The 26,785-nt window shown below is 35.8% G+C and overlaps 1 protein-coding gene across 36 annotated transcripts in view; it reads right to left on the minus strand.

Annotated features, from left to right (window-relative positions):
• The window catches only part of RIMS2 (regulating synaptic membrane exocytosis 2), a gene marked incomplete at its 5' end in the record, with an annotated part of 603,587 nt that overhangs the window by 359,291 nt on the left and 217,511 nt on the right, over nt 1-26,785 (minus strand). For 34 of the 36 annotated variants that reach the window (XM_079901300.1, XM_079901311.1, XM_079901281.1 and 31 more), the window contains one exon: nt 2,659-2,969. The exons of 1 other annotated variant lie outside the window; for it this stretch is intronic. In XM_079901300.1, coding sequence (XP_079757426.1) covers nt 2,659-2,969 — 311 coding nt within the window. Of the gene's footprint in view, nt 1-2,658; nt 2,970-26,785 lie in introns of those variants that run through there. One more of the 36 variants, XM_079901299.1, reaches the window with a different exon arrangement.

Consider the following 26,785-nt stretch of genomic DNA (forward strand, 5'->3'; position numbering starts at 1 on the left):
GTAGGATTACATTGTTTCACTTTTGCTAGTTTTCAAAAGATCTGGCACAGCCATCATTTTATTATTCTCCCAAGACATAGCAACACACCAGAGTGATGGCTTTAGCCACCCTCTAAAGTGACTCCCAGTTACCTTACCTGTCATAACTGAGTGCTCACGTAATAGGAGCGGGTATGCCTCGCACCAAGCCGCGCACAGGAGAGGCTGGGACGCTGGTGTGGGGTGGGGCACGGACGCAGGGGCGCGGTCCAGTCGGTAGCTGGCCTCGCTCAGGTTCTTCGGGCTCAGCTGAGCCCCTCTCCCAACCCTGCGTACCTGAAGGCTCACAGCCCTCCAGTTCTTGGCCAACACTCCCCTCGTTTGGGTTTGGGGCTTGAGCTTTTCCATCCCCAGCACCTGGCAGGGTGTTGGGCCAGGGAAGCCTGATCAAGTGGCCAACAGCGGCTGGAGGGCAGCACCACCCCGCCCAGCGCCGGACCTCAGGCCAGCAGCCAGAGTCCAGGCTCCGAAGAAAGGCAGGTAAGGGCTGTCGCTGTGTAAATGGGCGGGGGTCAGTTGCCCTCAAGTTGGAGGAGAGTCTACATCACAAAACCTAACTCAACTTTTGTTACTACGGGACTCGTGTTGAGGAAAATCTGATGTTAACTTTGAAGGAGAGATTTGTTCTTCGCCTTCAAATTGTAATCGGGGCGGGGTGGGCAGGCAGCCCTTAGCATTCCACCCTTAATACCTGGCCAGCGCGTGGCCGTCACGAGGCCTTAGAACAGCGGTTAGAGGTCCCGCTCTGCCAGCAGTCAGTCTCACAGTGATCCTCCGGGCAGAAAGTGCCGTGAGCGGTGGATCGTGGCCTTCTCCCCACGGCTTGAGGCCCTCCAGCCTCCACGCTGGTGGGTGAGCTGGGGGGCCCAGGACAGGCTGAGGGCTGTGCCCTGCAAAGTTCCAGAGCCCTTGCCATGGCCGCCCACTGGCTGGGCCCAGGCCTTGACCTAATGGCGGCGGCAGTCTCCATGGGTCCCAGTCAATGGAGGCCTCAGCACCTGGATTACGTGGACACTGCCACTAAGGTAACAGCTTCAATCAGCTTCAGTCTGTCCATTCAAGTTTTGAAAATTGGTACAGCTTAGCTCAGTTGTCTAACCCCCTAAGAGGTGGCCGGAGGTCAGGGGTAAGTTGCAAGAACACTGCACATCATTAGTTCAGGTCCACCTCTGTGGCTGGGGCTCTTCTCAAAGAAGGACAATTGTTGCGAGCTGGGAATTCACCTGACAGGTATTTGCTACAAGTGATTCCCTCCAGTTTAAGTGAAAAGCCTGAGAGCCAGCTGGGTCCTGGGCACTTGGCTCCCTCAGTGATGATGGCTGGGCAGGGTCTGATAACCCGGCCCTGAGGGCACCACCAGCTGAGATCTGCCTCTTCAGCCAGGCCTGGGCACTGGCAGGAGGACCCAGACTGGGTGCTGGATGAACGCTCCCAGGCAGGGTAACAGCCCGCGCAGGGACCCCCTCCTCTTAGCCAGGGCCTGGACTCTGGAGGGAGAAACTTGAGCCTTGGGACTTTGCCCTTTCTTGTCAGAACAGGAAGAACATTCATTTTGGTGGAGGTTTATAGGAACATTGTTACCTGACCATGACCTGACCTCAAGAACAAAGGTTCTGACACCAGGAAGTTTGACAACTAACTACACCCCTCCCTCACATTTCCTAAAAAAGGGTTTTGCTGAAAGCTTACGGGGAGTTTGGGGTCTGGGGGGCCTGAGCCACCCGTCTCCTTGCATGACCCTGCAATATACCTTTCTCCGCTCCAAACTGACGTTTTGGTATTTTTTGGCCTCACTGTGCGTCGGGCACACAGACTTGCATTCGATAACGCTCAGGACCCACCATCCTATAAGTACAGTTTAGATTTGTTTTTCCACAAAATGCATGACTTTCTACTTGTTCACATGTAAATGTATCTGCCAATTCTAGATAACAAACATAGTGTAAACCAGATTTTGTTTTTAATTTAAACAGAGGAACGTGGTATAGAAAAATAATCTTCCCAAGAAAACTTTTCATTCTCCCCCTTCCAAAAGTAGGAACTCTAAGAACAATAAACACTGTTTTAAAAAGTCTAACCCTTTGAACATGGAGAAGCCCACAGAACTGAGCCAAAAGAGTAAATAGCAGAGTTAGCCCATGGAAAAATCAAACTCACGAAACCCTTTCATCAATATTTACCTGCTTGGAAGACCACTTCATCTGTCAACCCAAGGTAGAACCTTTGGAGGCATCCTTAATCTTCCCCATTCTCTTAATTCCTCTCCCAGTTAGTCCCATCAGTTGAACCTCTCCGAAGTGTCTTAAAAAAAACATTTCTGCATTCCCCTTGCTCTTATGCCAGTTTGTCTTTCCTGTGACCATAACCTATCTAGGTTCCCTGTTTCATTTCACTTCTTTATTCTGGAAAAACCTGACACTCCCACATCAAACCTAAGACTGTTCAAACCTATAATAGCTCAAGTCCTGAACATCACTTTCAGCATTTCTATAAAACATATGGACATTTACATTATATTTAGACAACACATTTGTTGCCTAAACATTTCATGTATTTTTATTTCTGTTTGGAATGAAGATTAAAAATAATGTTTACCTAAAGATTAAGCAAAATGTTTACCTGTCTGAAGCTACGTCACTGGCAATTTGGTGCTTCACTCCTGACCCATTTTTAATAGAATCCTGTCTTGTGAGCCCATGAGATCGACTTTTCTCCACTGCAGGTACAGATAAGTCACCTGAGGGTCCTTGGAACGGGGCCTGCTCATGCAGTTTTGCTTTCTTCTCCTGAGGTGCCTCCTCATTCCGCAGTCCTCGGAGAACCTTTTGATCAGGTTGCTGTGGTGTATTAGATCCACTATTATAAAACCATGCTCCTGATTTAGTGAGGATTTCTTGTTGTTTTCGGCACAAATTACATACCCACATAACCTGCACACGAATATACAGGGAAAAGAAATTAGTGTTTCCAAAAGTTAAAAGCAAATAAAAATAGAGACAACAACTCAAGCTAACAAAAAAAGTACATGGTTATCCTTTCTGAAGTTAAAATGTAATCCTGATCAACTGCTATTGTTAATTAAATCACATATCTTAATTTTGTCAACAGACAAAGCTGACAATATTTACTGGCAGTAGAAACACCAAACTAGAATGTGAAATTACTAGTTGTTTATTTATATTCTTTAATTGCTTTGTATTTAAATTAGGGGCATAGTATAATACAAAGAAAATGGATTTTGAGGTTAGAAAAACTTGGGTTTAAATACCAACTGCAAGACTGGAAACTTGGCAACCTTCAACAAGGTACTGAACCTTCATAGCTATAAAACTTAGTTTCTTTAACGATAAAATAGAGAAATAGGTATAATAATATTCATCCCCTATATTGTTTTGAGGATTGAAATAATTTATATAAAACGTCTGGCACAATGCCTGGTATATGTTGGACTTCAATAGATTACCTACTAATATTAGGTTAATCTTCTACCATCAACTATATTACAGTTTCTTGAAGGGGTAGCTCCTAATTTCTTTTAGTAGCTCCTAATGACTAAAATATTTCTTTTGAGTAGCTCCTAATGACTAAAATAAAGCTAGGAACATTGCTGATCCTCAATAGAAACCTGTTAATTGCTCATAACTTTAGTAGGACACTTAACATAAAATGTACCATTTTAACCATTTTTAAGTGCATAGTTCAGTAATATTAAGTATATTCACATTGCTGTGAAACAGATCTACAAAATGTTCATCTTGCAAAATTCAAAGTCTATATCCATTAAACAGCAAATTCCCTTTTCTCCCTCCCCCCATCCCCTAGTAACCACCATTCTACACTTGATTTTTTAATAGATATGTTTTTCAGACTCCAGGAATCTAAGAATATTAAAACTAACATCTGTTTGACCAGAAAACCTTCGCCTTCTTCTGAAAAATATTTTTCAATTAGAAAAAAAATCATACAGTCATGAAATAAAAGGTAAGTTAATATTTCAAGTGTTTTCTATGTTTTATGTCAAATATTGAATCTTACACAGCTCTCCAGATTGCTAAACATTTCCTCATAGTTTAAATAAATTATAATATAGATAATCGCAGTAAAAGAAAACTTCAACATGGTATTTTCAACTGATACAAGAATGCTTTTGTAAAATACCATTTAAAATTTTTGCTTAACTTCTCATTATTCCCAGTTCACACTGTTTGTATAGTTTATATCATACAACACTGTACTTGATCATTTTTTTATTTTGTTCTCCCTTCAAATTGTATATACATTTCTCTTTTCTCCAACTAAATTGAAAGCTCATTGGGGGCAAGGTCTATATCTTCTATTTGCATAATAAGACCTTATAAATTATAGAACAGTAAGACCCTCTAAATGTTTGCTAACTTGAATTCTTTTGAAGTCTTTCTGGGGGATGTATTATAATAAAATTTTTTATACTATTACACTAAGATTTATGTTTCATCCATTTCCAAAAGAATTAGTCAGCAATAACATCAATTTCTGTGACTATCTTATTTTTAAAAGTAAATAAGAAAGTATTTTTGATATTAAAATACCAAAATCTCACTCAAATTTTAAAAAAATACATCATAGTCCAAATTTCTTTTGGTTTGAATACATACAAAATATAAACATATCTAACTCATCAATCGTCTCAAAAATCAAATTTCAACCAAGATCTTCAGCCTTTCAATGCCATCTTGTGGCAATTATAGGTATTGCAGATATCTTTTAAAAGTGAAAGGCGCACTAAATATAGAACCAGAAAATATTGTTAAAATAAATTAAATTTGAATTTCAACTTTTCTGCTTTATTTTAAACAAATTACTCATTGTACAAAAGCATCATTTCCATATAGCACAAAATGAAAAAAAGACTTGGAAGCATTATGGGCTTAGTTTTCCTCATCTGTTAACACCTAATAGATATTAATATAAGATAAATGACTGTAAGTGTGAAGGATGATGTCTGACTCTCTGTGTATTAATACCCTTCCCATACTCTCTGAGCTATCTACATTGGTTGCTCTTTTTCAGACTAGATCCTATGTGCCCTCCTAAACTGCTGGCTTCTAGTAATCCTTATATCCTAACAACAAATTACCCTTCTCTTACTATCTCCTCCTACTCTTGGATTAAGAGCTTATTAATCTTTAAAGCTTAGGAAGCCTAAATTCACTCACTTAAATTACTACAGGGACTGACACTTTCAGCTGAAAACCTTTACACACATTGCACCTTGCAAATTGATGATACTGCAGGATGCCTTACAAACACATACACATGCTATGAGATGACTTTTTACTAGTTGGCTGTGAAATAATTAGCATCTATTAGAGGTAAAGTCTGTGTCCATGGAAAATAATTTAACTAATTTGGGAATATAATAGCAGGACTTTTGTTAATGGAACCCTTTAACCAATTAAGTTAACCAGCAAATGTATCTTATGATGAATGCTGTTAAAAATATCTTAGAAATATACATGCCTGTAAATCACCATGGTTAGAGCCTATTAGTGTGGCTGGTCATCATTTATCAAAAAACATCTAGGCCCCAAGAATACAAAGACATAGAGGATTCAAAATTATAAGGTATTATTATTTTCAGTTCTAAATATGCCAATATTTGGGACTTCCCTGGTGGTCCAGTGGTTAGGACTTCGCCTTCCAATGCAGGGGGTGAGGGTTTGATCCCTGGTCGAGGAGCTAAGATCCCACATGCCTCACAGCCAAAAAACCAAAACATAAAACAGAAGCAATATTGTAACAAATTCAATAAGGACTTGAAAAAAATTGGTCCACAGGGCTTCCCTGGTGGCACAGTGGTTAAGAATCCACCTGCCAATGCAGGGAACATGGGTTCAAGCCCTCGTCCAGGAAGATCCCACATGTTGCAGAGCAACAAAGCCTGTGAGCCACAACTATTTAGCCCGCGTGCCACAACTAGTGAAGCCCGTGCGCCTAGAGCCCACGCTCCGCAAGAAGAGAAGCAGTGCAATGAGACACCTGCGCACCGCAACGAAGAGTAGCCCCAGCTTGCTGCAACTAGAGGAAGCCCGCGTGCAGCCACGAAGACACAATGCAATGCGTCTAAATGGTTTTACATTTGACTCCTACTAAACACTGAAAAAACAGATAATCCCAAACTTTTTCAAACTATTATAGAAAGGGGGGGAAAAAAAAAGGTAAGGTCCCCAATGCAATTTATAAGACTAGAAAGATTTTAATGGCAAAATCAGAAAAGGGCAGTAATTAGTTTCCTATGGCTGCTGTAACAAATTACCACAAACTGGTGGTCTAAAACAACAGAAATATATTCTCTCACAATGCTGAAGACCAAAGTCTGAATTCAAATTCAGTATCAATGGGCCAAAATCAAGGTATCAACAGGGTCATGCTCAGTCAAGAGGCTCTAGGGGAAATCAGTTCTTTGCCTCTTCTGGCAGTCAGCTTCTGATGGCTACAAGCATTCTTTGGCTTGTGGCCACGTCAATCCAATCTTCAGGGACAGCATCTTCAGATCTCTCTCTGCTACATCTTCACTGTGTGTGTAATCTCCCTCTTATAAGGATACAAATGATTATATTAAGGGCCCAGGCAGATAATCTCCCCATCTCAAGATTCTTACATAATGACATCTGCACAGATTGTTTGTTTGTTTGTTTGTTTTGCTATATAAGGTTACTCACAGGTTCAGGGATTAGGGCATGGATATTTTTTTGAGGGGCCATTTTCAGCCTACCACAGACAATATAAAAATAGAATTATAGGCCAACAGCACAAATAAAAATGGATGCATTGATCTTAAAATCAAATGTTAAATTTCATACAGCAAATATATATGATAAAGAACAAAAAGAACCTATCATGGCAAAGGGAAGATTATAACAAGAATAGTTTAATATTAGAAAATATACCAATGTAATTCACCACATTAATAGATTAAAATAGAAAAAAAGTGGTCATATTGATACGGAAAAACCATTCAGCGTTCATAAAATGTAAGACTCATTCATGTGAAAATAAAATCTAGCAAATAGAAAAGCAATGCTTAAGCCTGATAAAGGGTATCTACAAAAACTTATATCCTATTTTATACTTAAAGATGAAAAGTAAGAGCATTTCCCTTAAAGTCAGGAATGAGCTAAGGATTCCAAGTATCATCACTTCTATTCAACACTGTCCTGAAGGCACTAGCTTATTAGTAAATCTCACACACATGAGACAAGAAGAAGGATGAAATAAAACTGTCCTTATCTAAACACTATATGATTGTGAATACCATTTGATTATGACATAAAAATCCAAGAAAATCTACAGACAACATATTAGAAGTAATAAGAGAGCTCCGTAAGTTTCCTAGATCAAAGATGGACAAAGATAAACAGCATTTCAGTACACCACTAATAACCAATCATAAACATTTAATAAAAAAAGTTTAAAGATACCTGTTTCAAAGAAAATTAGTATACAAGAGTCTAAAAGAAGACTTACATAAATGGAAAGATATACTCTGTTGCAATAAGAAGACCAAATACCACCAGGATGTCAGTCTCCCGAATTAAATCTATAACGTTCAGTGCAATTTTAATCAGACTCCTACCATGTTTTTCACAGAATTTATCAAGCTAATTCTGAAATGAATATGGAAGAGCCAAAGATAAGAAAATCTAGATAATTCTGAAGATAAGTAACAATTTAAGGTGGACTTGCTCTACTTATTATAAAGTGACAGAAATTAAGACAGTGTGGTATTAGTAGAGAAGTGCTAAATAGAACATGGAGCATACTAGAGGCTCTAGAAACAGACTCTCACATATACCAGTGATCACATTACAAATCAGTGGAGAAAGGACACACTATTAATATAGCCAAGTCAACTGGTTGTCCATAATGGGGGAAAAAATAGATTCACACCTCACACCATATACAAAAATCTGTTCCAAATGGATTAAACACTGAAACATGAAAGACAAAACTTCCAAACTTTTAGAACAAATGTCAAGAAGCAAAATATTTTTAACTCAAATACAAAAAGCACAAACTAAACTTTACTATATTAAAATGTTTAAACATTTTTGAATAGTAATATAATAAGATAAAGTAAAAGAAGAAACCACAATCTGAGAGAGGTTTTACTGCAATGTATACAGTTTATACTGGATATGCATTCAGAATATATGAGGATCTTCCATAGCTCAATAAGAAAAAGACAAACATTACAGCAGAATAATAGGTCAAGAAATGAATATACAATTCCATAGAGAACCCCAACTGGCCAATAAACAAATAAAAAGGAGCTTAATCTTATCAGTGAAAAATTACAAATTTTAAAAAATTAGTTACTATTTCACTCCCATTAGTTTGACAACATTTAAAAGTCTGACAACACCAAGCATTTCAGAGGAAGTAGAGGAGCCAGTACTCAGAAACATTCCTCCCAGGACTGCAAAACAGTTTGGAGATCCATTGTGCAATATCTAGTGAAACTGAAAATGGCTACTTATATACTCTATGATCCAGAAATGTTACTTCTACCCTAGAGAAATTACAAGAAGACATGAACAGGGATGTTCATTGAGCACCACCTCTACTAGGAAAAAATATTAGATAACCTAAATCAGTGGATAAACTAACATATTCATGCAGAAGAATTATATTCAGCAAATGAGTGAATTAGATTTAGATGAACCTAAATTTTGAGATAACTCTCAAAATACAGAGTTAAAGAAAGCAAGTTTCAGAAAAATATATACAGTATGATCCATAATATAAAGTTTAAAACCTTGTAAAATAATACTGTATATGGTTTAGCAGTGTTTAGATATTAAGCTAAACTACAAATAAAAACATGTAGAATGATAAGTATTCGAGATAACTGCTCTATCTCTAAAAAAAACAAAGAAAAATACTAAAAAGATGGCAAAATGTTAAGATTTGTACAACTGCTCGGCAGTCTCTAAACTTCCCGACATGTTTGAAATATTTCAAAATAAAAAAGAGAGAACCAGTTAAGGTTAATTGGACTAGTGAAAACATTTACTGATACTCATAATCACGCTAAAAGGAAATGTGTATTTACCATAAATATATTAGTTAACTGAGAACTAATTAATGAATTTGCATACAAATATAATTTTTAAAATACAATACAGCTTACTTCCAGGGTTTTGTTTTGTTTCGTTTTTTATGGAGAGGTGTGAGTGAAGGAGTCAGATTACATAAAAGGTAACCAGTTAGCTGTACATGTTTTGTAGTGTTGTTTCTAGTTTTTCTTTTCATCAAAGCACTTGATTCATTTTATAAACTCCCTGTTCTAAATTAAATTTTATCCAAAAAACTAGGGAAGTGATTGTCAAAGTAAAATAGTCATTGAGGAGAATTTAATTGTACATTGATTATTATCAGAATAAGTAGCTGCTGCCTTCATAATAAATACTTGACTTTTAAATCTTATTTTAATTAGAACTGCATTTTAAATTTAAATTTCTCTAAGTGTTTTTAAAAGAAAAGACAATTCTTAAAGCAGTAGGTATATCCAGCAATTCTAAGGGAAGTAAACATTTCTGCAGTTATTAAGTTTTCCCACTAGTCTGTGCTATAGCACTTTGTTCAATCTGGACTACTGGCTTCTTTGCATATTAGCACTACATTGTTAACCTACTTTTTTCCCTAAAAATAAATTTCAGTTAAAAATATAGTAACTTTAATAAAATTAAAAAGCGAGTTGAAAGAGTATCATTATTCTACATTATAAAATGTGATGGTATGAATTAGAATAATTATTTTCCATTGCATGTTAACTTACTCAAAAATTCAATAGAGTACAAACGTACTATCAGTTGACAGTTTCCTTTTCCAACATATATAACTTAAAAGTTATGCTCATAAATTATAGAACTATAAAATCATTTCAATAAATTTAAAGTAAAATTATGGCTTAAATTGGAGGAAAGCAAGTTTAATTTTTCCTAAAATATAAAGCATATTCACCTAGGTTTCATTTAAAATGGAGAACAGGACATAATTTCTGAAGGGGACATCTTATAAAGGGAGAGGCCAGAACATAATTACATGAAGGTTAGAAAATAATGCTTTATCCAAATTGAAAAGAATCAGAGGTATAAAACTAGAGGAAATAGTAACAAATCACTAACAAAACATGGTGGCATGGAAATCACTAGAACACTCTTGGGAAAGAGAAATTTTTAAGGAAGGGGCATTAATTCAGAGAAGAAAAGTTCTTTAAAACTTTAAGATTAATGGATAAAACTATATGAGATCCTTGCAAGTAAATTTCCAGAAGCCATGCACTACTATATGAACTTCCTTTTGCAAATTGTGCTTCTTGCTCCTGTAACTGCTAAAAGGCAATAACATCACTAATCATACAGTCATCTGATCTACTTCAAAACACAGTTCAATGTAAGGGAAGTCAAACTTGGCCCACCCAAGGGAGATTTACTATTCTATGAAAGATAAACTGTATCATAACTCTATCACAGCACAAAATTAAAAGCACTGACTTTTATCTAGTTTCAGTGCATTTGTATGTTGATTCATCTCAAACTTAACGAAGCCAAAACTGAATTCCAGACCTTCACCCCCAAACTGCTCCATCCACAGTCTTACTCATAGCAGTTAAAGGCAATTCCCCATCCTCCCATTTTGCCTCGGGCCAAAAATCTTGGAATAATCTTTTTCTCTCATACCCCACATACATTCAACTAGAAAATCGTTTTGATTCTACTTTTAAAATATATCTACAGAGATGACATCTCACCACCTTCAGCAAAACCACCCTAATCTAAGTCACCACCATTGCCTGCCTAAATTATTGCAATATCCTCATAACTGTTCTCCTAGATGCCACTCTTTTCTCACTCTCATTAATCTATCCCACAACAAAACCTTCAAAATGTTTTAAAATGTTAAGTCACGTCATGTCACTTTTTTGGTCAGAATCTTTTCATACTCCCCATTTTGCTCAGAATAAATGCCAAAGTCCTTACAGAAGGTCCTCTGCAATCTCACTAACTTTGTGTCTCACTATTCTCACCCACTTGTTCTGCTCCAGCCACACTGACTTCCTTGCTATTCTTCCAACATGTCAAGCATGCCCCTACCACAGGACCTTTGTATTCGCTATTACCTCAGTCTAAACTGCTTTTCCCCTAAATATCGGCAATGCTAGCTCCCTCATCTTTTTCAAGTTTTTCAAGTTGCTGCTCAACTGTCATTTTTCAAGATCATCCAAATTAAAATTCCAACATCACCCAAAATTAAGTATCTAGATTTTCATTTTCTCCAGGGCACTTAAACCTTCTAATATTTATTTATCTCATTTGTTGTGTGCATCTCCTAATTAGAATACACTTCCCAGAAAGATAAGAGGTGTTTGTCTATTTTAGTTCACTGCTATATCCCAAGTACCTAGAAAACACCAAGACATGTTCAATGAATGAGTAAATTAATATATTAACAATAAGTATGTAAATACATTACTTTCTTTAAAATCTGTTTGTCTATGGGCTTCCCTGGTGGCGCAGTGGTTGAGAGTCTGCCTGCCGATGCAGGGGACACGGGTTCGTGCCCCGGTCCGGGAAGATCCCACATGCCGCAGAGCGGCTGGGCCCGTGAGCCATGGCCGCTGAGCCTGCGCGTCCAGAGCCTATGCTCCGCAACGGGAGAGGCCACAACAGTGAGAGGCCCGCGTACCGCAAAAAAAAAAATCTGTTTGCCTAGCAAACTTCTATAATCCAAATACCATGGACCTCATGAAATTGTCTTTAAGGAAAAAATAAAATAACATTTAAGAATTTCCCAAATACAAGTATTATTATGAAATATATTTTTTCTAATCAAAAGTCAAAATGCACGAAGTATTTTAAGATTATTTTACATGTATTAAAATTGTTTAAATATTTAAACGAAAGTAAAATATGTATAGCTTACCTCAGAGGTTTCCAGACTTGTTTAATCAATGTCCTACTTTTGATCTAACCCAACTGATTTCAGAATACTACTCGGGTTTTTATTGTGGGTGAGGGAGAGATCACATTTAATTATGTGTGTGTGTTTGTTTGTTTGTTTTGGAGGTGATGGATATGTTTATCACCTCAATCGAGGTGATGATTTCACGGGTGTATGCATATGTTCAAAGCCATCAAATTGTATACATTAAATATGTGCAGTTTTTTGTATAACAATTGTCCTGCAAAAAAGCTGTTACAAAAATTAAAAACAAAATTGTGGGAACTGCATCGGATAAGTTGAGAATAGCAAAATGATGTACTAGACCCATGCTTCTCAAACTGTAATGTGCATTCCAATCGCCAAGGGGAACTTGTAAAATGCAGGTTCTGATTCCTGGAGGCAGAGAGGTAAGGATTCTGAATTTTTAACAACATCCCAGGTGATGCTCCTTCTCCTGGTCTGCAGACCACACTTTGCACAGACTGGACTGTGAGTCAAACTCTAGGCTCTAGCCACAACCCTGGTACTACTACTAATAACACCACCACCACAACCACTACCACTGCCATTGCGACGCTACTAACAACAACAACAAAGAACAGAACTTTCTCAGTTCTCACTATGTTCTAGACACTCGTCCAATTCTTGCATATTTGTTATCTCATTTAATCTACACCTTAGTTATGGATGAAGAAACTGAAGATTGAAAAGGTTAAGTCACATAGAAAAGGTCTTCCAGCCGATAAGTAATACAGCCAGAATTCAAACCCCAGCCGTTTGTGACCTAGGACATTAGATTTTTTTGCATGAAGTCCATCCTAAGTCTCATGTTTCAGATTATTTTAGCACTCCTTGGTTCACATCTGATTTCAGCCATGTCTACAGTGGACAGTGGTGGTAGCAAATGAACTCAAAAGAACTTCACACACTCTGTAATAGATATGATGTTTTTTTAAAACAGAAAATAATAAGTGCTGGTGAAGGTCTAGAAATATTGTAACCTTTGTACATTCATGTTACACATAAAAAATGGTACAGTCTCTGTGGAAAAGTTTGGCAGTTCTTTAAAACTTAAAAAATAGAATTACCATATGACCTAGCAATTTCATTACTAAGTAATACCCAAGATAATTGAAAATATGTGTTCACATAATTTGTAAGTATATGGTCCTAACAGCATTATTCATAATACCCCAAAAGTATAAACAACCTAGATGTCCATCAGTTGGTGAGCAAATGTACAACATATGATAAATCCATGCCATGGGATATTATTAAAGCATAAAGAGGAATGAAGTACTAATTCTTGCTACAGCGCAGATACCTTAAAGGCATCATACTAAGTGAAAGAAGCCAGACACAAAAGGCCACATATTGCATAAATCCATTTAAATACAATGTCCAGAATAGGCAAATCTATAGAGGAAAAAAAGTAGATTACTGGTTTCCTGGGTGTTGGGTGAGATGGGAGTGATTGCTAATGGACGCAGGGCTTCTTTTCAGGGTGATGAAAATGTTCTGGAATTAGGTAATGGTGATAGGTGCACAACATGTGAATATACAAAAAGCCACTTGAAAATGGTGAATGTTATGTTATATGAATTATAGCTCAATTTAAAAAATTTTAATACTTCTGCAGAAAATCTCAGGCCAAAATGGTTTTTCCTGTTTTGGGTTTCTCCACAATCAGATCCTGAGCCAAAGATTTGAATGCAAAGTAGTTTGTTTACTTGAAAAATGATACCAAGAAGTACAGTGAAAGAGTGGGGAAGTAAAACATGGAAGGAAAAAAACCCAATAAACAGTCAATTAAAGAGTACATTATTTCTGGAGGCAAATGGAGCTTAGTCTTGATGGAACCCTCTTAGAATCATCCCACTAAGAGGCAAGGAGGCTGGGTATTATCTACTAGCTCATTGGCACTTCTATGCCTCTCCTTCATGTTAAGCCTATTTCTTTGGCCATAAAATGCCCTTAGGCAGAGAGATGCAGGAAGCTACTGGTATGTTCAGGAACAATTTGTAGGTGTCATCTGGGGTGGGCTGAAGGCTTATCAGAAGGTTACCTAGAGCAATTGCTACAATTTTACAGGTGAATTTTACCACACTTTTAAAGGACCATTAATTCATATCCTATATAAATTGTTTCACAAAACTAAATTTAAAGAAGAACAAAACTCATATAACTCATTTTACGAAGCAAATTAATTATGACATAAGACAAGAAAAGCACAGACCAATTTCATTCACATATAGGTAGAGTCAAAACATAAACTAAAACTTAAATGACAAAATCCAAGACAAACAAACAAACAAAAAAACATGTTATATCACTATCAACCACAATTTAACCCCAGGAATGTAAGGATAGTGCAAAAGCAGAAAATCTAGTTAAGCAATCAATATAACAGATTAAAGAAGAAAAATCATATGATTATCTCAATCAATGAAGAAAAGCATTTAATAAAATTCAATACCATTTTATGGTTTAAAGTAACTTAGAAAACTAGGAATACTAAATTAACTCCTAGGAAAACTAGTATCTCTTTACCTTGAAAATCAAAGTAGGAATAAAAGGGCATTTCCTTAAGTTGGTAAAAATTATATATCAAAAACCCTCAGCAAAGGTTACACTTAATGGAGAAGTTTTAGATCCCTCTGACCAAATAAAACTTCGTTTTCTCCCATACTTCCTTAGAGCATAAAGTAGTCTATGTTTGCAAGATAAAAGTAGCCAGAAGAATCTGAAATATAGATCCTTATTGTTTACAGGAGATGACAGAAATGAGGCTCCAGTTGTGTCATATTGTTAATGAACTTGTTAACTGGATAAGTTGTAAATAAACTATAGTGTAAGGTGTTTTTTTGTCATGACAATAATCTGGAGTTACCAATTCTAAGAGAAGATTTTCAAATCAACACTAGCATCACCTCAATGGAATAGAAACTGCAGATGAGCAAATTCACCTAGCAGTCTTATTATACATGAAATCATGATTTTCTTAACTTAGTTTCTCAATATAGCAGTTATTTATTATAGATAACTGACAAATAGCTTGAGAAGAAGGAAATATGTGGCTACTTCCTGTCATATATTCATAATACAAACAATATACTTGTAGATGAGATATTGATATAAATGGAGTTGTGTCAACAGCTAATGCCAATACTTGCATATATGCGTAGAGTTTTCTTCTGTGTTCAGAGAACATTAGGGATGCTAGTTATACATCCATGACTAACGACGGTACTGGCTGAACAAACTTTGAAAAAAGCCATAGCAAGAATCTAATTCTGATTGCAATAATACTAAAAAATACAATTTAAGGATAAGAAGCAACTGACATTATCATTTTTAATTGCCACTGTTCTTTATAAAAATATTTTAATTGCTAATAAAGTAGATCATATCTTATAAAGTCTGTGATATGCTACCCAAAAATAAACTAATGCCATTTAATAACCTGCAATTTGTTAAAATCTATTCAGAGTTAAGAAGGGAGTTATGAGAATATATAAGAAAATGTCCTCGGATATATACCCCTTCTGGGAAAGTGACTCCAAACTGTGACAGAATGCACTGCTCCAGAAAGACCATAAGAGAGACTGCTTTTGATACATTATTGTAAAACAACAGCATGAAACCATCTCTCTTGCTACACATCCTTTATTTGCAAAACATTCAAACCTTAAAGAAAGCTGTTAATGTTAGAAGAAGAATACTCAAGGTATTAGAAATTTACAAGTAGAAATCAAGACTGACTTTGGAAAACTTTTACAAATTAATATTGCTCACAGTTAAAACTAGAAGGTCCCATATGACCAAAAAAAAAAAAAGTTATTATTCTGCTCCACAAATGAATAGCTAAAAAGATGATAGCTGGTAAGTCCATCAGCACAATTTTATTAAACCTTTATAGATACCGCCATACTTTGTAGAGGTCATAAAATTTCAGGAGGCATTTTTCAGCAAGCAGATTGTGACAATAACTGTGGTAGACAGAAGATGTTACTTACACACTGATTAATCTATAGATGTTTCCAATCATTCCCAGTTTTACTAAAAACAACATAGCTGATGAAATTATAACACACAGCAACTTGCCCAGGAATCAAATGGTGATGAGATTTCAAAACTGTGAATACCAATATTCAGGCTGTTTGGGGCTTAGTTGGCAACGTAGGATCTCCATGAATGGAGGTGATTCAGTGAGTAATCCCAAGAAATAGCATTATGGATAATACCTGTAACTTTAAACCCTTCACTGAGAACATTTCTATTCATAAAGAAACTGTCCGCCAAAAGTTGAGTCCCTATTTCAGTATCAGATGCTATTATTAAAATGGGAAATATTACTGTAATATTAATATATAACATTAAATTTTTTTTCAAGTGACACGAGTAAATGTAGTCTACTCATAAACAGCTTTTGTCACATTTAAGAAATCACATTAAAATTATTCAAGAATATTAACTTTTTTTAATTGAAAAATAAAGTGAGATTTTTCAAAAAATTTCATTTGCCTAATTGGTTTGACGACAAGGACTAGCTTTACCTAGTAGCTCATATGTTACATATTTTCCATAAACTAAGCTAAATATGCAGTTCTAAGATATTTATAAAAATAATTTAAAGCAAAGGCAAAATAAATTTATCACTGTAAATTGTAATTGGTAGGTACTAAAATTAACATTTTCCAAATCATTTTTAGTATACTGGTTTAAACAAGATGCCTCTAAGTGAAAAAGTAATAAGAATAAATAGTCATTAATAAGTTTTGGTAAAGCCTTTTTAGTATAACTCCCAGAAACTGACAGACTGAATCACTAACTGGGTAACAAATCATTTTGCAAGCCTGGTGTTTTCAACTCCTTGCTTTGAACAAACTGAAGAAAAAACCTAAATGAATGGTCAGTTCTTATATAACTCAAAATAACTTTTGATGGTAGATAGCTAGATTTTTTGTCACATAATTTGGAAAGAGTTCCAAGAATTGAATGAATCATTATAACTAAACCTCTATTCACATTAATGTGAACAAATTTCTTGTCATGTACTCTAGTCGTCAATGTGAACAAATTTCTTCAGTACTTGCATCTATAAAAATAAAAGAAATAAAAATTGAATTGATGCTGCATTCTGTCTCAGTCTGTAATAAGTAATATTCACATATGGATTTATTTTAAAAGAAAACCAGTTCCATCCATTTCATTAAGAAATAAATTTCTAGTAAATTTTATTTCTATTTAATAATTTTTAATCAAACTTTATATTAATGTTATTTTAACCAACTGTGAATTAATAATAGACTAAATAAGTGGTCAGCTGACATATAACTTAAAATAATTTTTATGACAGTTTATTATTATATTTACTATTGGTAATTATCATAAACTCAATTCATTAGAAATTTTTCAAAACTTTAAGCCTTATGGTCACTGAAATATTTTAAATATTTAATTTAATATATAGTTTTTATTGGAACAAAGTATAAAAAGGTGATTTTTTAAAAAGATTTCTAGTGAAAAATATATGGGGATAAAATATTGTGAGGGAAGTGGAATGTAAATACATTTTCAAGGAAAAACAAGGAAGGAAAACTTTCAATTGTTACAAATGACTTTGTTCATTGTTTGATTTTTTAAGAATAATGGAAGCTGTCAAACTGATACATGATTTTGAAAATACTTTTAAAGAAGCTATAACTGTTTTACTATGATGTGTCGGTATTAGTAATATGCTAGAAATTATACTCTGCAACCAATTAAACATACAATGAAAATGTTAGGTGTCATCTTAAAAAATATGTGATGAGGTAAAAAGTTTTAAAAAATTAAGTTGGGGACTTGATATAAACACATTTCAAGATCAATGTCTGAACTACAGTCTCAGCTACTGCTTATAATATTCAGCCTCCTCCACTCCCAAACTTCAGACTAATCAAGTTCTCCAATCCATAGTTATCTTCTATTGAGCTAAAATGCACAATATTTTCTGAACAGAGTCCTGTAGACTGTAGGTGACCATCCTCTACAACAAGCCCTTATAACCCAGGCCTTGCCTATTGAGGTCTTCCTTCCCTTCCCCACCAGCTGACTACTAAGAAGCCAGCAGGAATCTAGGTTAAGTCAGCATGGCTTATGCAATAATACCCACTAAGATTCTATTTAATCACCACTTATAAAATTGTTTCTACAAGAAAATATCAATAAATTGTGAGTTCCAACTTGGTATGTAAAGAATATATATTCTTCCCCTCCTTCCCTTTACTGCCCCACAATCCTAATAGTAGTGATTATTATGAAAAGAGATGAAAAGCTACATATTCCTGAACATGTAAACTGCTCATGTAAGCATATTCCTGAACATGTAAAGAGAATGTAAACTTGACATTTTTTTAAAAATTTTAATTTATTTATTTATTTTGGCTGTGCTGGGTCTTCGTTTGTGTGCGAGGGCTTTCTCTAGTTGTGGCAAGCGGGGACCACTCTTCATCGCAGTGCGCGGGGCTCTCACTATCGCGGCCTCTCCTGTTGCGGACCACAGGCTCCAGACACGCAGGCTCAGTAGTTGTGGCTCACGGGCCTAGTTGCTCCGGGGCATGTGGGATCCTCCCAGACCAGGGCTCGAACCCGTGTCCCCTGCATTAGCAGGCAGATTCTCAACCACTGCGCCACCAGGGAAGCCCATAAACTTGACATTTTTGACCAAAAAAAAAAAAACCAAACAGTATATAACTCAATCATTTCCCAGCCATTCTGAGTTAAGGTACAAAGAGCAAATAGGCTCTCCAGGCCAGGAACAAAGTTCATATTTATGAATCATTTCTTGCTTAGAGGTTTCATCCACAGGCTCTCTGTATACAATTTTATTCTTCACACATATTCTATCTTTGGAAATCTAGGATTCATGACATACTGATTTCTGAGTGTATTAATACTGAAAGAAAGGCAGTGCTTCAAGTTTTAAAAGGTATGATCTTTAGAGTCAGATAAATCAGTGTTGTCTAATCTTGACTATGCATTAGAATCATCTGAGAAATATCATAAAAATAAACATCCTGGGGATCACCCTTAGCTAGTCTAATTTGGTCAGTCCAGTGTGTGTGGAAATGTGTAATTTTTTTTAAAGCTTCCCAAGATAATTCTGATAAAACCAATCAAAGGATAAGCATTAGGGAACTCCTGAGATAAATCATCCTAGATCTGACACTTGTCTTAGTTGGGGAACTCTGGGCAAATTACTTAATCCATTTGAGGCTCTGTCTTCTACATTTTTTTAAAAATGCAGATAATTGAGCTCATGAAAAAGAAAGACTGTGTCTTATCCAGTTGTATAATCCCTGGGCACAGTATCTGGTCATTTGTAGCTTCTAAATAAGTGTTGTTGATATATTGCATATTTCAGAATCATTAAATGCAAGAAAATTCAATCTATTCTTTCTATTAAGGAATATCTGCATACTGTTTGGGAATTTAAAATTCATGGAATATATTTTAAATACATAGCAAAAAGTTCTCAATTAAAAAAATTTGTTTCTCTGATGCTCACCTGTCAATGCTTACCAACTGGCACACAAGTACAGCAACCATGTTAATATAAACAAGAAGGCTGTGGTAGTATTGACTACAATAGCTACAGTATTTAGGAACTCTAAGAATGGAAATACATCTTTCATTTTTAATGAAAACCACTCGAAAATGATTCAATATACGTAATTTTGCTTTAGAGATAGTTTTTCAAGACTATCCTTTTTTATCTTTTCAGAGGTACATGTGGTATGCAATTTGAAAAAGTAGATTTGGTATTAATACTATTTTTAATATAATACAGAATACACTTAAATTTTCATTTTTTATCAATAATTCTAAATTGCCTCTACTAAGCAAGAATTTGTTGCCATAAAAAGACATAAAAAATCAAATTGCATCCATATGAAATGAATTTTGGTGGTAATGTTTAATGCAGAGATGAAGTCATAAGTTTATGGATAAACCAGAAAATAACATAGCTTCCTCACATCACCTTTCATTCTTGACATATCCCAGTTCTAAGAAAAGTCTCAAGCTCAAGTGAGGCCAGGCTTTCACCTCAAGAGTTGGCTATCTATTGGGCATAATGAGTCAGTTGTGTATTTATTCTGTTTCTTAATTGTATGAGATGACTTTAATTACATTTGAGTTAAAATAAGGATGAAAACATTAAACCTCTTTCCCTCACAGCTCCTACAGAGCACAATAATTTATTAAAAAGTAAGTATATACAAAGAAAAGTAAGAAATTGAGAAATTAAAATGTTTTCCATAGAAGTAAAGAAAATTCTTTCTCTCAGCTTCTTCTTTTCTATTAATTTTAAAACAGTATTAGGGAAGAGTAAGAATATCTTTTAATTATACGGGAGGGACAACAATCACTACCTAAAAAGGGGGGAAAAGGAAAAAAGCTCTTGCCCATTTCATTCACTCTAGAGGCACTGACTAAGCAGCCAGGACTAATACCCAGACAGTATATGAAAGTATGGAATAATAGCCATTGTCTATTCTGACTAGTCAGTTATGTATTCTGATTGGTTCGTGTCAAAGGACCTGCTGATTTAAAATAATTTGAATATCAACTGTGTAAGTATCGCCTATCTGTTAGTAATTGTATTAAATGCTTAGGATAAAGAAATTAACAAAATTCAATCTTTGCCCTCAGGAAAACAACAGGCGAGATATATAGGTAAATGAATAAATTAGAGTACAACCTGATAAGGATGGTAATAACATTCATAAGATACTGAGCAAAGACTGATAAATCCTATTAGGGTTTAAGAAAGAAGAAATATCTAGGCTGGATTTGGAAGAATCTGTGTGAGTTTGTTAAATGGACAAAATAGAGAAGGAGACTCTAGACAGAGAAAATAATGTGTAAAAAGGAACAGAAACATTAAAGAGATTTGTGTCTCTTTAAAAAGAGAGAAAACTCAAATTATTAAAATCATAAATGAAAGAAGGGACGTTACTGATTCTACAGAAATAAATATGATTATGAGAGAGTAAAATGAATAATTGTATGTCAACAAATTGGACAACCTAGATAAAACAGACAAATCCCGAAAAATATACCTAACAAAACAAAGAAATAACAGAGAAACAGAAAATCTTGGGCTTCCCTGGTGGCGCAATGGTTGAGAGTCCGCCTGCCGATGCAGGGGACACGGGTTCATGCCCCGGTTTGGGAAGATCCCACATGCCGCGGAGCGGCTGGGCCCGTGAGCCATGGCCACTGAGCCTGCGCGTCCAGAGCCTGTGCTCCACAACGGGAGAGGCCACAACAGGGAGAGGCCCGCGTACCACAAAAACAGAAAAACGGAGCTGGAGGAATCAGGCTCCTGAACTTCAGACTATACAACAAAGGCATAGCAATCAAGACAGTATGGCACAAAAACATAGATCAATGGAACAGGATAGAAAGCCCAAGATAAACCCCCACATATGGTCACCTTGTCTTTGACAAAGGAGGCAATAACATACAATGGAGAAAAGACAGCCTCTTCAATAAGTGGTGCTGGGAAAACTGGACAGCTACATATAAGAGAATGAAATTAGAACACTTTCTAAAACCATACACTAAAATAAACTCAAAATGGATTAAAGACCTAAATGTAAGGCCAGACACTATAAAACTCTTAGAGGAAAACATAGGCAGAACACTCTACGACATAAATCACAACAAGATCCTTTTTGACCCACCTCCTAAAGAAATGGAAATAAAAATAAAAATAAACAAATGGGACCTAATGAAACTTAAAAGCTTTTGCACAGCAAAGGAAACCATAAACAAGATGAAAAGACAACCCACATTATGGGAGAAAATATTTGCCAGTGAAGCAACTGACAAAGGATTAATCTCCAAAATACACAAGCAGCTCATGCAGCTCAATTTCAAAAAAACAAACACCCAACCTAAAAATGGGCAGCAGACCTAAATAGACATTTCTCCAAAGAAGATATATAGATTGCCAACAAACACATGAAAGGATGGTCAACATCACTAATCATTAGAGAAATGCAAATCAAAACTACAATGAGGTATCACCTTACATGGGTCAGAATGGCCATCATCATAAAATCTACAAACAATTAATACCAGAGAGGGTGTGGAGTAAAGGGAACCCTCTTGCACTGTTGGTGGGAATGTAAATTGATACAGCCACTATGGAGAACACTATGGAGTTTCCTTTAAAAACTAAAAATAGAATTACCATATGACCCAGCAATCCCACTAGTGGGCATACCCTGAGAAAACCATAATTCAAAAAGAGAGATGTACCACAATGTTCATTGCAGCACTATTTACAACAGTCAGGACATGGAAGCAACCTAAGTGTTCATCGACAGATGAATAGATAAAGAAGATGTGGCGTATATATACAATGGAATATTACTGAGCCATAAAAAAGAAATGAAATTGAGTTATTTTAGTGAGGTGGATGGACCTAGAGTCTGTCATACAGAGTGAAGTAAGTCAGAAAGAGAAAAACAAATACCATATGCTAACATATATATATGGAATCTAAAAAAAAAAAAAAGTCTGATGAACCTAAGGACAGGATAGGAATAAAGATGCAGATGTAGAGAATGGACTTGAGGACACAGGTGAGGGGGGGAAGGGAAGCAGGGACGAAGTGAGAGAGTAACACTGACATATATATACTTCCAAATGTAAAATAGATAGCTAGTGGGAAGCAGCTGCATAACACAGGGAGATCAGCTTGGTGCTTTGTGACCACCTAGAGGGGTGGGATAGGGAGGGTGGGAGCGAGGCACAAGAGGGGATATGGGGATATATGTATACATATAGCTGATTCACTTTGTTATACAGCAGAAACTAACACAACATTGTAAAGCAATTATACTCCAATAAAGATGTTAATTTTAAAAATCCCAATACTACCCAAAGAGACCTACAGAGTCAATGCAATTCCTAACAATATCCTGATGACATTTTTTGCAGAAATACAAAAACCCTTCCTAAAATTTATACAGAATCTCAAGGGACCCTAAATAGCCAGAACAATCTTGAAAAAAAACTAAATTGGAGGACTCATACTTCCTGATTTCAAAAATTACTACAAAGCACAATATGTAGTCAAACAGTACAATACTGGCATAAAGACAGACATGGACAAATGGAATAGAAGAGAGAGCCCAGAAATAATACTTTACATATATAGCCAAATGGTTCTGGACAAGGGTGCCAAGACCATTCCATGGGGGAAGTACAGTTTTTTCAACAAATAGTTTTGAGAATATTAGATATCCATATGCAAAGAATGAAGTTGGATCCTTACTCAATACCACATGCAAAAATTTACTAAAAATCAAAGACCTAAATGCTAGACCTAAAACTATAAAATTCTTAGAAGATAACATAGGACAAACCTGTACAGCATTGGATTTGACTATGATTTTTGGATATGACATCAAAAGACAAGCTATGAAAGAAAAAAAACACAAGTGCAACTTCATTAAAATTTAAAATTTTGTCCATCAAAAAACAGAGTAAAAAGGGAGCCCACAGAATGGGAGAAAATGTTTGCAAATCATATATCTGATAAGTGATTAACATCCAGAATATGTAGAGAACTCCTAAAACTCAACAACAACAACAACAAAAAAAAACAATTCAAAATGGGGAAAGGACTTGAATAGACATTTCTCCAAAGAAGATATATAAATATCCAAGAAGCACATGAAAACATGCTCAGCCTCATTAATCATTAGGGAAATGTAAATCATAACTATTGTATGATACCATTCACACTCATTAGGATGGCTACCATCAACAAAACAGAAAATGACAAGTGTTGACAAGGATGTGGAGGAACTGGAAGCTTAGTACACTGTTGGTAGAAATGTAAAATGGTACAGTCACTGTGAAAAACAGTATGACATTTCCTACAAAAATTAAAAATAGAATTATCAGATGATCCAGCAATTCCACTTTTGGGTATATACCCAAAAGAATTGAAAGCAAGGCCTTGAGGTGATATTTGTACACTCATGTTCATAGCAGCCTTACTTACAATAGCTAAAATGTGGACACAACTCAAGGGTCCATTAACAAATGAGTGGATAAGCAAAATGTGGTATATACATACAAGTGAATATTATTCAGCCTTAAAAAGGAAGGAACTTCTGACATATGCTATAACATGGATGAACCTTGATGACATTATGCTAAGTGAAATAAGCCAGTCACAAAAAGACAAATACTGTATGATTCCACTTACGTGAGTTACTTAGAGAAGTCAAAATCAGAGACAGAAAGTAGAATTGTGGTTTCCAAGGGCTGGGATGGGGGGTGGAGGGTAGTTATTGTTTAATACATACAGAATTACAGTTTTAAAAGGTAAAAGGAGTTATAGAGATGAACGATGCCTATGGTTGTACAACATTATGAGTGTGTTTAATACCACTGAACTGTACATTTTGAAATGGTTAAGATGGTAAATTTTGTTTTTGTATTTTACTACATTAAAAAAAAAAAAGTTTTGTTAAAAAGAGGGACAGAACCGGGAAAAAAATCCTATTGATGAAAGGTCTTATTGACCATTACAGCTAAATCCCATTAGCAATTATTAGCTTCCTCTTGACCCTGTCCTCTCCTCAAACTAAATATATTTAATCAAATCAGTGGTTCTTGGACTCTGTCTGGCTCTTGTATGGGCTACTTTTGGTGCATTCCTAGTGAACATTATCTAACTTTTAATTGGCCACTTCCCTGCTTTTTCAACATCACAATAAGTTCTGTATACTATTAGGTTAACACTAGCCTCACTTGGTGCCATCTTCAACTAAATAAGTGTACCCTCAATTCCAAGAGCCATAACGCGCTGGCATTTTTAAAAGGCACACACAAACAACTCAGCAAATTCTCTTCTGATAAATACCTAAAAATAAATTCTGGACAAAATGTTAAGCCAGCTACCAATGCTCATCCTCCCTAGCAGACACAAGTCCCTGAGGGATCACTGCCTATTCACTGAAAGCCCAGTTCAGTTACTCTGTGGCTGGCTAGAGCTAATGCAGAGCTATTCTTAGAGTTCGAATTTGGTCAGCTCCCAAGTTGATTACACTCTGGTGGGCTTGCAGGAAGTCTGGATCCAGAGTCTCTTGCAATGAAGTACTCGAGGGCTGCAGACCAGAACATACCTTTCTCATCTATGACTGCTTCAGTTCAGTTCCTCTATGCAATATAAAAAGTACAACCCTCAAAAGTGGAACAGACTCTAAGATACATGACTATAGCACTTAAAAGACCTAATCTATGATTAGACTTAAGGTAAGTAGTATATTTTGTTCCTAGAGACTACCAGTCCCTGAAACACAGATTTTAAAAATTGCTTGGAATGATGACTGAACCAAAAATTAGAAAACTGGTATTAACAGAAGAAGAATCACCAGGACTGATGCACCCAGTTTCACCTAGGCTCACTTGTTATGCCTGATCACTTTTTAAAATTTGAAATAATACTGGAGCTTAAATCAAAGTAATTGAAATTTAAAATCTTTCCACTTCAATTGGCTTTATGATGCTGTTATTTCTTAAAAATAATAAAATAATTATCTAATTTTATGTCTTTTTTATTATTTCATCTGCTCATTTTGGATTGAGGGCAGGGAAAATTTAGAGATATCAGGAAATATCTCTTTCATCCAATCACTTAATAATTCATAGATTCACAAAGTTATTGAATACTCCCTACTATGTGCCAAGCCCTATGCTGCTTATTAGAGACACAGTGATAAAGAAACAGACAAGTTCTTTTCTCATGGGGCTTACAGTCTAGTGGGGGAGACAGACAAGTAAATGAACATATAAGCAAGGTAACTTAAAAAACTACAAATAGAACTACCATACGACCCAGCAATCCCACTACTGGGCATATACCCTGAGAAAACCATAATTCAAAAAAAACCATAATTCACAATGTTCATTGCAGCTCTATTTACAATAGCCAGGACGTGGAAGCAACCTAAGTGTCCGTCGACAGATGAATGGATAAAGAAGATGTGGCACATTTATACAATGGAATATTGCTCAGCCATAAAAAGAAACAAAATTGAGTTATTTGTGGTGAGGTGGATGGACCTAGAGTCTGTCATACATAGTAAAGTAAGTCAGAAAGAGAAAAACAAATACCGTATGCTAACACATATATATGGAATCTAAAAAGAAAAAAAAAATGGTTCTGAAGAACCTAGGGGCAGGACAGGAATAAAGACGCAGACATAGAGAATGGACTTGAGGACACGGGGAGGGGGAAGGGTAAGCTGGGACGAAGTGAGAAAGTGGCATGGACATATATACACTACCAAATGTAAAACAGATAGCTAGTGGGAAGCAGCCGCATAGCACAGGGAGATCAGCTCGCTGCTTTGTGACCACCTAGAGGGGTCGGAAAGGCAGGGTGGGAGGGAGACGCAAGAGGGAGGAGATAAGGGGATATATGTATATGTATAGCTGATTCACTTTGTTATAAAGCAGAAACTAACACATCATTGTAAAGCAATTATACTCCAATAAAGATGTTAATAAATAAGTAAATTAAATAAAGTAGGAAAAAATAAACAAGGTAACTATACATGTGTGCTTTGGAGAAAATTAATAGAGTGATATGATAGACAGAAAGTGGTATTGAATGGGAATAATACCCTACAAAGCATAGGTCAGAGAAGGCCTCTCTGAAGTGATGACAGGTGAACTGATA

The sequence above is a fragment of the Stenella coeruleoalba genome (genome assembly GCF_951394435.1).
Source record: "Stenella coeruleoalba genome assembly, chromosome: 17".
In the NCBI taxonomy this organism is placed as follows: Eukaryota; Metazoa; Chordata; class Mammalia; order Artiodactyla; family Delphinidae; genus Stenella; species Stenella coeruleoalba.